This window comes from Toxotes jaculatrix, chromosome 6 (genome assembly GCF_017976425.1).
Source record: "Toxotes jaculatrix isolate fToxJac2 chromosome 6, fToxJac2.pri, whole genome shotgun sequence".
NCBI lineage: Eukaryota > Metazoa > Chordata > Actinopteri > Toxotidae > Toxotes > Toxotes jaculatrix.
The window spans coordinates 7,164,198-7,176,356 of NC_054399.1; the positions used below are offsets into that span (position 1 = coordinate 7,164,198).

The 12,159-nt window shown below is 41.6% G+C and overlaps 2 protein-coding genes and 1 long non-coding RNA gene across 3 annotated transcripts; 1 reads left to right on the forward strand and 2 right to left on the reverse strand.

Moving 5' to 3' along the window:
• Positions 1-613: 613 nt before the first annotated feature.
• oaz1a (ornithine decarboxylase antizyme 1a) lies at positions 614-6,347 on the reverse strand. Its single transcript, XM_041039892.1, is given in 6 exon segments — positions 614-1,262; positions 1,728-1,813; positions 2,133-2,308; positions 3,034-3,120; positions 3,122-3,188; positions 6,161-6,347. Coding segments are annotated over 6 exon segments (666 nt in total). The 5' UTR covers positions 6,280-6,347; the 3' UTR covers positions 614-1,131.
• On the forward strand, positions 6,333-8,823 carry LOC121183058. Its single transcript, XR_005894184.1, has 6 exons — positions 6,333-6,530; positions 6,860-6,986; positions 7,230-7,313; positions 7,393-7,527; positions 7,772-7,848; positions 8,611-8,823. It is a non-coding gene; the product is annotated as an uncharacterized LOC121183058 (long non-coding RNA).
• A 482-nt stretch (positions 8,824-9,305) lies between these two features.
• amh (anti-Mullerian hormone) lies at positions 9,306-11,887 on the reverse strand. Its single transcript, XM_041039891.1, has 7 exons — positions 11,779-11,887; positions 11,326-11,604; positions 11,067-11,236; positions 10,731-10,842; positions 10,558-10,657; positions 10,034-10,461; positions 9,306-9,848 (listed from the first exon to the last, which is right to left on the reverse strand). Exons 1-7 carry the CDS (start codon positions 11,885-11,887, stop codon positions 9,442-9,444), a joined length of 1,605 nt encoding a protein of 534 aa, XP_040895825.1. The 3' UTR covers positions 9,306-9,441.
• Between the last annotated feature and the right edge of the window lie 272 nt (positions 11,888-12,159).

The following is a 12,159-nucleotide window of genomic DNA, read 5'->3' on the forward strand; positions in this document are numbered from 1 at the left end:
GGATAACTGGCCTAATAAAGTTCTGCACTTTGAACATTTGTTGATGTAATATTAGTCGGTATATGCCCCCAAAGACATATTTTCTCAATCAGATTCTTAGAACTTAACTTTCAGCAGTTTTGAATATTTCAGGACAGATTTCTGCATTTCTGGGCCCTTCTCACTGATTCAAAGAGGGAACTCACAATTTAAGAAGTTCATTAACTTTAACTCTTGCTTACGTAGTCACAAATAGTTGAATAGAAGAACAGTTATGGTAGTTATAAATACTTTAAAAAGTGTTTTAAGACACTTGCCATTCATTTTGCTACAGCTCTCTTGCTTGTCCACACTTTACTGTGGGATTATTTTTAATGAATCAATAACACGACTACAATAACGAGACACTAAAGGCCTGAGAATGTTTGAAGATTGTCGGACCGACTACTAGCATCTGAAAACCTCTAACAGCAGGACTCAGCTGTTAGTTTTTGTAACAGGTGTACAAACTTCCTCCTGTAGATGTGGTCAGCCAACAGGGTGTGGCCTCGTTCCTTCGAAGCGTGCAGAGACCATAACTCTATTTACAGGCCACATGTCTGTATGAGTGCACAACATCACAGATGCTACTGTCTAAGGTGAGCACTTTTATTTAGTACAGTTACAACATGCAGATTTTATATCGAGTGAATCAAAGCAAACAAATGAAAATCATGCACACATTAAAAAAAAATCAATATAAACAGGAGAATCAACTGATAATTACTATGAAGACATATCTACTTACATGAGTAAACTGAATTCAAATTTATCATAAATATTACACTGTGGAGATGATCATCAGGGTGTTCAGGGGAGGGAAGGAAGTCAACACTACACATCATGAGGGGTAATACAGTGGTGAGGACACAATGCCCAGATATTATGTGGGCGCTTGCTTTACATTCCTGGTATATTAACATCTTACCCTAGTGCAAATATCATTGAAGCACAGCACATGGTAGGTAAAGTTAAAACAAACTAAAAGGAACCTCTGACAGGAAACCTCAACCATTGTGAACTCGGATAATATATTAATTTCCACAAATTATAAAGATGTGTGGGTATGGATTAAAATAAAAACAACAAACATTTGTAACTGCTCCGCGTCATTTAATCGTCATCAGAGGAGTCTCGCTCGATGCTGTAAGCCATGAAGAAAGCGTCAGGGCGGGAGGGGACGAGGGGATGACCCGGTCTCACAATCTCAAAGCCCAGGAAACTGAATGTACGCAGAAGGGATGCTGACGGGGAACAAGATGTTAAACAGATTTGAGTTTCTGTGACTTGATTTCTGACATCAGCACAGACAACACGCCTTCAAAAACTGATGCAGGCGGAGCTGATAGGCTGTCCAAAAATTAAACAAAATGCTAAACAACACAGTGACTTAGAGCTTGTGTATAAATAAAGTACATTACAGCTTTGAGTATGATGACAATGATAATAAAAGCAGTCACAGATTCAGGAAAAAAAAAACAGAAACACCACTAATTCGTTTATTTGTTGAAGTCTTGTAAATATATTTATGTGGACCCCAGGAAGAGTAGCTACTGTTGGTGTTGGAGCAGCTACTGGGGATCTATGAACATTGGGTATTCTAATACTAAGCATCACTATATGTTTCATATATGATTAACTATAAAGTCAATTATTCAGATGGTTCAAATTCAAACCGCTGCTATGGGGAAAGAAAAAAAAAATCTTACCTCTATCATCACGGCTCTTGTGAAAACAGATGAACACGTGATCCGCTTGCAGCTGCTCTTCTGCAAATTCCAGCAGAAGGGCAAAACTGTGAGGAGACGAGGCAAACAAAAAGGGTTAATATATTATAGGAGGGGTGTTTATAAATTTCACAAGAAAATAATTATTCATGATGGTCAAAGTACATTTCTATGAACCAGAACAACTCACAAAAGCAGATCTGAACAATGAGGTCACCCAAAGTCTTCAGAACTGTGACTTGATTTTGAGTTGTTTTTTTTTTTTTTGGTCAATCATCCTCAAACATTTATCATCTTTTACAAATTGTTAGAGAAACAGCAGTTCAACTGCACAAAACAAAAAGCATTTTCCTTTCAATCATCAACATAAGCGTTTTGCCTACTGACCTGTCTTTGCTGCCCTCGGGCAAAGCTCCAGGAGGGATTTCAACGTAAAGGTTCCCTCCTTTCAGCGCCGCCCTCCAGACACAGTGCTTGCCTTCAGAGCGACGGGGCTCGAAGAGCAAGAAGCGCACTCTGCCGTTGGCAGGGGGGGGCTCCTCAAGAACCAGCAACTGAGCATCCTAGGAGACAGCGAGGGGAAGTGAAGCGAGTTGAAATTACAGAATTAAGGAAGGAAATGCAGTTATGATTTTGAAAAACCATCTGTGACTTCTCAAATTAACTGGCTGACTAATGATGATGGCAAGAACAAAACCAACACTGTCATCCAAGTCAAATGTTGGTGTTACATTTTAATGCTCATTATACGACAAACAACAACCGCAGCTGTGCAAAATGCCTGAACATGCAAAGCAGTAAGTAAACAAAAGTAAGACAAAAAACAAGTGTATCCAGTTCAGCACTACTGACATAGTTTGTGCGCTCTGAAGGAGGAGACAAGCCCTAGCTCAGGGGCCACACAAGGCAACGGCACGTTTCTAGGTAAACAAACACAAAGACCCAACCTCAACTGGGACATCCTGATTATTATCAAACATATTCTGATCAGCGACTTTGCAGAAATGTGCTTAGCTTTAAGAGTTACACTCAGAGAAAAAAAATAATCACACACATTTTAACAGAACTACGACATCATTCGTTTCACTGAGGCCAAAGAGTGATATGATTCAAAAGTGCTGAATTGTAAACAACCGCCTTTGTGTTTGTCTCTCTCCCAGTCGATAAGTTTGTCTTTCTGCTCTGTTAGCTCAAGGTAGGTCCACACTGACCCCAATCAAAAATATACTCCTGGAAAGAGAAAAAGTCAAATTGCAGTAAAAACATTTTTAAAAGCAGTTAAACTTACAGAATAGAATAGCTTAGCTGAAAGATTGCGATCCCACTGGTCATTCCCTCGCCCACCTGGGATCTTCAGGGGTGGGAGAGGGGCATCAGGAGCACCACAGAGGCCCCGGACACGGGTTACTGCAACAGTGGGAGCACCTCCTGGGACTGGAGATACTGGAAGGTGAAACAAACACACACACAGATGGAGCCATTAAAAGTGGAGTATTCACTTGAGGTTCTGCAACCAAACACAAACCAAACTCCTAATATAAACACAGCAAGCTTAGCACACATTAAACTGATGAGTGATTCATCGGTGGAATGACAGTAAAACATTTGATAAAGCTGAGTGAGTCTTTAGACACGGCTGCGGGGCACAGTTCAATCAGTAACTGCCCCCATCTTAGGCACAGACGTTTGTTCGCATTGACTGACGAGGAACATTTGACTTATGCACACGAAATTAACAAGACAGGAAGCAACAGTGGTTTATGTTACACTACCACATCACTCATGACTTTCAGTCAAATATTTACTACACTCCCTCAAGACAAATTTTGTTTTCATCTCACAGAGACTTGATCCCCAACACTGTCCCCTGTGGAAAAATTCAGTTGTTCATGAACGAAGGGCGTCGCTTCACTTCCTTTAACAAACAGAGTTGTGTGCCTCGGATTCTCTGGGCTAACTTTAAGCTTGTTATGACGTTCGGAAGGCTGCTAGTGAAACAGGCTCTGTTTGTCTGGCCATTAGCCTGCTTTAGTCCTGCACTATCCGTGTTGCTCCACTTTACAACAGACAGGGGCAAACACCAACAAGGGAGATCAGCCATTTTAATCCATAGCGAAAGTGCTCTATAGAATTAGCTGGGCTTGGTTGCGCAGATGTCTGTGTGTGTAGCTGCATACATTTACAGTGTTGAGAGTAGGCCTATTCTCTGAGCTCCGATCAGGAACAAAACCCATTAGTAGCAGCAGCAGCAGCACCACCACAGCCACACAAATGCTTTCAGACACTCACAGATGCTCTCTTACGCAAATGCCACTGCTGTGCTATCTGTGGAGCAGATGTGTGAAACTCAAATGAGAAACACTGTCACTCCCATAGGTCAGGGTAACTAAGTCTGTTTGCTGTATACAGCCTATTGCCTGATCATGCAAAGCACTGGAGAGTGCAAACTGAAACAGGTTCTCCCTAAATCCAATTATCAGATTATGTAAAATAGCCAGATACCGTCTTTACGTAAAACCTTCAATGCCTCTTTTTCACGCATTAACACCAACACACAGCGCAAGGTTTTCAATCAACTTCTCCATTTAGCATTCTTTAAAATCCCCATGTCCACAGCAGATAGCAACGCATATTCACGGCCCGTTTTTTCTGGCAAAGACAGCTGCTCTGGTCACATGAACGATGAGTCTCTCGAGCCTCTGCTTGCGTAAGAGCACCACTGACATACATGAATATCATATAAAGGACCACTCGTCTCTAAGAGGTTATCATTATGTAAGTATTGTTACAGTAAATCGTTCTGCTTCAGATGGACAACATGCTGTTATACCAGCCTTGTGTCAAAGCAGATGACAAAATCAGTAACTGAGAGTGAATGAGTTTAAAAAGGCACCTGCTTCGGGTCTAAGAAAAGCTATGGGTAAAAGAGAAAACTGCATATTTTATAATCTTTCACAATCGCTGTTACTGGAGTATTACATAAGACCCTCTATTCTGTTGTTACCATAAATGCCAAACATCACCACAGTAAACAGAAAAAAGCTAGAAATAATTATATATCTACTGAATCAGGAATAACTTCTGTATACAATATGTCATCACGGGACTCAAAATCCCTCACACCACCACCCCCTCCTTCGCAGTGCAGTGGAAATTTCCTATGAGTCCTTCACAATACTACAGAGTCAGACAAACAGCCTCGACCAGAATCTTGTCAGGACACGAGTGAGGTACATACAAAAAAAAATACAAAAAAACACCCCTAGGCTAATAGCTCAGTTCCTTAAAATCATGACCCATATTCCCAGGCATCAAACCCTGCTGTCTTATCATCTCCAGTAAATCAGCACATTCAATTCAAAGTGAACCAGGAAACAACCCGTCCCCAGTCCACTGGCTGGCAAATGCCCACACAATGGTCAGTATAAGTTTGATTAAAGCCCATAGCAAAGGTCATGTTTTTAAACATGTCTGAAAGCTGTCTCGGCTGATCGTCCCAATGCAAAACAAACTGGGTCATCTTATCCTTTACGAGAGGTTACAGGACGTCTCAACGCTACCTGCACCTGAACCCGGGGGCGCAATGGAAAAAAACAAGTCATGAAGCCACAAATGATCAATTCAGCCATCATTTCACCTAGGTTCGTTAGCTTACAGCTAACTTTACATAACGTTATATAAATGTGTTTAATGGCCCGTGGATTCCCACAAGACCAGCCTAATACTTCATGTGCAATATAATCAAACTATGGCGGTTTTGTTGCCACCGATCGATCTCGCTGCGACCTCTAAGATATGAAAACATTAGTGTATTATCACTGTAGCGTTAGCTGTTAGCTACTGCAGTTAGCAATTCCCCTACGTTAACATTCATGTTAAAATTTAAGCCAACACACACCAAACAACGATGGTTATTCGTTCTTTTTACATAACGAATTATTGGAAAATAACATAGGCTGAATGATACACTGTTATCAACATTTATCTCGACTTTTTTTGACGTTAGCTAGCTAGCTAGCTAGCAACCCACCATTTAACCAACGCATTTCACATATTAGCTTACGCGTTAGCATTAGCTTAGCTAGCTAGTTAATGATTATCCTCAGTAGCGTTGACTATGATTTTTCTTGATATCAGTGCTCAGTAAACGTTACACAGACGGGATTCACTAATGTAATTTAAGATGATTTTAAAACAAATACGTTTAATGAAAAGCGAGAGAAAAAAACGCGACTATGTGTTTAAAAAAACGTCAACTTGAATAAATAATGCTGTTATGTAAACAAGAAATATGGGAAGCAGTGCTCAGTGCTCCTCGAAATACACCGTGTCTCCTAGCTAGGCCGCGGTTTTTTAAACTTAGCTTAGCTCGCTAAGTTAGCTTACAACAATTCACATCGACTACAACAACATACCTCTCGCTTTCGGGTTTATTACTGGATTGCTCAATAACAGGCATCTCGGTTAAGTTTCTCTCTTTTTCTCTAACAAAACAATGACTATTCAAAATCGTCTGTAGGTTAGATTTAACCATCCGGCCAGCGTCCGCACCAGCAGCTCGCTCTGTCCTCTCCTTGTCGCCTAATGTGAGGCTGAGAGCCGTCAGGCTGCGGTATTTGTCAGGGGAGTGTCCTATCCACCCTGACGTGTTACTGTCAAAATATCACGTAGGTAATGAGCGCCTTCACCTCAACATATGTAGTAAATGTACTTACTTTCCACTACAACAGTCTGTGATGTACTTAAGAAAAAGCTGGATTGTGACTGGACTGTCACCGGGAAAAGGTAAGTGAGTGTCTGAAATACCGTTTCTGCCTTCAGCAGCTACTGTCAAGTTGCTCTTAAGTCACTCAGTCCCTAATTACAATGGTAACAAATGTAAACATTTCATTTTATTCTTCTCCAACGTGACAAGGTTAGTGGTAAATTAGTCCAAATTTCACTATTTAACCCCATCTGGAATCTAATCTTTCTTATCCACCGAATAAAGACTAATGCTGGTAACACTTGTCCACCTGTAGCTTAAATGCTGGTGAGAATCAACAGTACCAGTACACACACTGACTGTCATTTTCCTTTTTTTCAACTACTGTCATCTGTGCCTGTCAATCAAGGAGCAAAGGAGCATGGTACAGGGTGTGTATAACACTGTCTCCGGTGCCTGCAAATCAGAAATCACTATCAACACAACTGTGTTAGGCTTCACGTCAATGGTGAGGCACAACTGAAGCGCCAAATCAGGTATGTTTTTTTTTTTTCTGTGTCAAGGTTCATATAAAACTAAACTGAGCCTCTTCAAATCAAATGTCTTTTTCAGCTCGTTGCAAGTGCCTATTTTAAGCTGTCTTATGTTAGTCTGTGACATACAGTACAGTTTCAGTGACGGTGCATGTGGCAAAACAGACACATTTACTTTGCAAAAATTGGGATTTTCAACTGTTTTTGTGCAGGACAAAAAACTGAATTCTTCATCTTAACTTTCAGCTTCATTTTGGATGCAATTTTAAACTCAAACCTCAAACTAAAGGACTTAAGGAGCCAGAGTTGGAAAGTCCGAAAACATCATAAGTAAGAAATATATCATGTGAATTTTACAGCAGCTACTGTACATGTCTCTGGTCTCTGACTCGTTTGTGTCTTTCCATAGTGTCTTATGAGCGGATTCTGTCCATTGAAAATCTGAGTGATGTTCCAAATCCATGGAAGGGATTCACCATGAACCGCTGCTTAGTGCTGGCACTGGCCGTACTGCTTGTGACCTCAGGGGTGAATGAACTGCATGGTGAGTACTGTAATCATACATTTAGAAAGAAGACATAACTGACAAAGGAAATGGCTTAACTTAAAACAACAAACAAGCTGTATCTAAGGTTTACACAAAGTTTTATTGGGTTTGTTTCTGAATTATTGCGGTAATATACTACATGCATGATCCATATATACTATGCTTCTACTTCTAACAATACATTGTACTTCTGCACATTAAGTCAACAGGTCTTCAATGTCCTTTACATTTTGTTTTCTAGATGCTGTGGACACTTTTGTTGAGGAGACAGGTATAAGGTCTTTCTTTGGAAGCCTGCGGGATGGTTCAATAACTCAGGTACTGTGATTGTCATGCTTTCACACAGCCCACTGCTTCTGTCGTGTGTCACATCAACACTTAGATTGTTTTTTTGGGAGGAGAAAGAACGTGAAACCTTTTGAAATTACCTCTCTGAGCTTGAATGAATTCACATGATTGATAAAACTAAGTTATGGTTATGCAAGATTAGTGTTAGACTAAACATGAAACACTATATTTCCTTACCATTGAGCAGAGCTGCTAGTTAATCCTGTTGACTTTAACAGGGGGTGGACCCTGATTGTTTTATAGGGATCCGAGTTGGCCAGGGGCACTGAAAGATGCCAGGGATTACAGATATTTATTGTCACAGTCCAAGCTGTTGTTGAGCAGTTTTCAGGGGGCCCGAAATCTCTGGCAGGGCCTGTGATTACAGATTGTTTTCTAAATGCTCTATAGTGTGTTACAAAACATTTATAAGGCATTATAAGTCTGACAATACTTCACCGCATCATACTTTTTTTACTACAACACTATTTCGTATTTTACAAGGTCAAGGTCGATATTTGTTATGATTACTCCAGCTTATATAAAGGTTTATAGACTCTTAAAGACATTGCGGTACCTCCTATGGGCACTGTTTGTGGAGCTGCTCCACGATTTATCTGATTCCTTGAAGGGGTTGTATAATAAACCAGTGGATTTCTAAAGATATTTTTATATGGTTGTATAATATGTGTATTAGGGCCGTCACGATGTGAATCAGTGTGTTGTGTGTTGTCTCCTGTTGTCTGCCTCCAGATCTCCATATGGGATAGTTTCATGTGGTGGTGGGGATCTGAAGAGGTTGGAGCAATAAGAAGAAGAAAAAAGCCGATCGGCAACAAAGCAATCCTGAAACCCAAAACTGGAGCATAGAACCTATACAGCTGCTGAAAGAAGAGTGAAAGGTCGAGAAACAGAGGTCATCAGCTGTCACAACAGCAGGTTTCTGAATAAAGAACACAAACACTCTTCAGTATGCTTTGCATTTAATAATATAAGCCCGAAGAATGTTAGGGGTTAGGATTAATCCATTTTTGTATGTATTATAGAGAACACCATGTCAGGCAACATATTCAGAAATATTTACCAGATTTAACACATATTTTAAATCACTCAGTCAAATCTATCTGATAATTTGGTATTTTTATTTTCAAGGGCAGTGGATCTTAATTAAAACACAAATTAAAACACAAAATGTTTTAATTAAGATATGAGGTTTACCCCGATTAAACAATGGATATTTATTATTGAGATAACTTAGATAGATTTACCTACAGAGGAAGATAGTAATACTGATACTTGAATTATAATTTAAAATATTCGTTAAGATATGTTTTTGCTTGTTAATTATTAAGTGTGAGAAACATTTACCCATGTGCATCTACTCCAAATAGGCATATATAGAAGCCACTTTGAATTAACATGTGCACTTTATACCAGTGTATTAGTTCTGTGTGAATGAAAAAAAACCTGTGACAATTAAGTGACACTTGATTCCTCCACCTAACAAGCAGTGGCCAGAGACTATAAAACCAAACATGTAAAATATCTTTGGTGTCATGAGTACACTCCAGAAACAAAACAGCTTTAGCGACATCCACACTCCTTTGCTACTACGTCTGGTTTAATGGAGAGGTAAGTCCCATGTTCATTTAAATCCACCACCTCAAGGGCTTCATAGGCCACAGGCACACAGCACGGAGCCCGCTCGTCCACATTCTCGCTCTCAATGTGGGAGCTGAGCAGGACGGCGTGGTTGTTGGCATTGAACAGGGGGAAAGCACAAGAGCCATGGCAGTTTTTGATGTTGGCTGTGTTTGGGCCCACGAGATGCTTTTCAAGGGAGACGGTGAGGCTCCTCAGCCCGCAGACGTTGCCCATCACAGAGTCATTGGAGCCTGCTCTGACGGCCCGCAGTCCTCCCTGCAGCTCATATGCATGGGCCACTGTCTGTAGGGCCTTAAGCAGAAGAAACGCACGGTACTGGCTCTCTCCTGTTAAATGCGGAAGAGAAAAAAAGAAGCATTAACTAAAAAGTGGTCTTTATGGGATCTCGAGTTTAAAATTAGCACATTTGGAACAAGTCAAGTGGTGTAGATGATGGGGATTTTGAGTTTATCTGAAAGGGCTGTGGGGAAGTATCACACTGCTGTAGGGCACTGTTTCTTTTGCACATCACCTGCTGCCGGTTCCTTCTTCGGTAACGTGAGTTCTCTGAGCCTCCCCAGCCTCTCAGTGGCCCTGTGACCCACTTTCTCCTCCCTTATAACCTCCATTATCTGCATCACAATCTGCTCCAGCCTCTGCCTCAGCTCCTCCAACAGTGCAGCAGACAGGGCCAATTGTCCATGATGCACCTGAAACATGGAGCCCCATCTAGTGAAGGAGAAGACAGTGGGGGACGAGGAGTTGATCAGTCCTGCCAGCAGGGTCTCGCTAGAGGATAAGCCCAGTGACAGGGGAGGCATGGACTGCAAGGAGTCCAGACGGAGTGGAGGGGACTCAGGGTGGTCCTGAGGCAGAATGTCGCCCAGGAACCGCTTCAGCTCACAGAGGAAGGAGACGGTCTGTGAAGAGGCCGGGGATGAACCTGAAACATCTGTATATCTGACAAAGAGAGTGAAAAACATTCAACATTCACGAGCACCACTCTAACAACAGTCTAGTAAAAATTTCAGTGGGGACCATGAAAGCTAAAACAACCTTGTATCAGTTCCTGTTCCCCCAGAGAAAAGCAGAAGTGGTGTTATGCTGATGCTACTTCCTGATTTTCCACCAATGAGAATGTCTTTGAGGTTTTGCCCTACAATGAGAGGAAATGTGAGGAGAGTGCGCATGAAACAAGAAAATGAAACCATGAGAAGATGGGATCTTACTCATTTCAAGGGATTTTGTTTCAACAGAAAGCCTCCATTTCTGTTGAACGTTGCCCTCTGATGCTTTTCCTGTCAGTAGTATGTACTGTGTTTCAGCTGAAATGCACGCAGACTGGAAACAAGAACAAAACAGGAAAACATGAGGTTTGAGGGTGACAACTTTTACTGTAGGTCCTGTGAAATCCTGTCTGAGTGTTTCTCTTTTGAAACAGCATCTGCAAAATCTATCGCTGTGCTCCAGAAATAATTAAGTAAAACAAAACTAAGACAAACAAAAAAAGTTCATATACAACAGCAATGTCATTCATGCAATACTCACAGCAGGCCTTTCTTTACCTGTGTGTTGGGCTGCAGAGACTGACTAGTGAAAGTGACCTCCAGGTCTCCTCCTCTGAGTGGACTTTCGAATGCCAGGAGCAACACAGGGCTCAGCATGAGCAAAGGAGACTGTGGGAGGTCAAAGGTCAAGCTGAGCATTTCTCCATTGTCTTCCTCTGCCACAAGCACTGATGGAGAAAACAGTACATGGTGTAAGGTGAAAAACAAACAAACAAACATTCAAACGGACGTGTTTGTGATCAGAGAGGAGTCTCACCTCCAGTCGGATGCAGGACCTCCAATCCATTTCTCTGGTTTCTGCTTGTTTCCTTCGCGAGCTCTAATAAGACTGAGCCTGATGAACCGTCATATGCTGTGCAGATTCCAAACAGAGTCAAGCTGCTGTTGCTGAGTTCACCGTCGCTCCCCACACCTTCCCGCAGTACTGCGAATATGTCATCCATATAGCAAGGTGCATTGTGAGGGCCGTGATGGGAAACTGTGGACGCCGATGAGGTTTTGCCCAAAGTCTCTGTTGAGCTCGTTGTGTGGTGGTCTGCTTTGGAGGATATTGCATGAGGAACAAGTTACATGAAAAGCAGATTAAACGCTATTAATTATTGTAATTGAAGCTATGAAAAGGCAGCACAACATATAATGTAAAGGGATTTAATGTTTTAAAAAATGCATAAATATAAGCATAGCTGGTCTCAGCTGAGAACAGTCTCACCTGTCATCGTGGGATTATGGTCCAGGATCGGCTGCTGTCCATGGGAGACGTGCAGGGCCACCCAGAGCCGGGCCCAGCAGAGCATCAACAAGACGTTCACAACCCACATACTTCACCGTCTGTATGTGTGCCTGTGTGGTCAGACCTTTCTCAATCTCTTCTTTTGAATTAGTGAAGCTCCAGAGGATGGGAGTTTAGGCACACCCACGTTCCCCTCTCACTAACAGGGGAAACATGCTGCCAAAGTATGCTGTGTCCTTGATGATTTAGATTGTGGATTCTGTTTGAGATGTTTACTTCACAGAAAGGTGCTTTTTTTTTCTTTACCTCCAGGAAGCAGATGAAACTCAGATAATGAAAGGGCGAACAAAAGAGGGGTCT

Bases quoted from the DNA above. Each gene is read 5' to 3' on its own strand.
- amh (XM_041039891.1), bottom strand. From the start codon at position 11,887: ATGTGGGTTGTGAACGTCTTGTTGATGCTCTGCTGGGCCCGGCTCTGG. The intron at 11,605-11,778 runs GTGAGACTGTTC...CCTCCAAAGCAG, and splicing joins CCATAATCCCACGATGACAG to ACCACCACACAACGAGCTCA. The intron at 9,849-10,033 runs GTGATGTGCAAA...CGCATTTAACAG, and splicing joins GAAGAAGGAACCGGCAGCAG to GAGAGAGCCAGTACCGTGCG.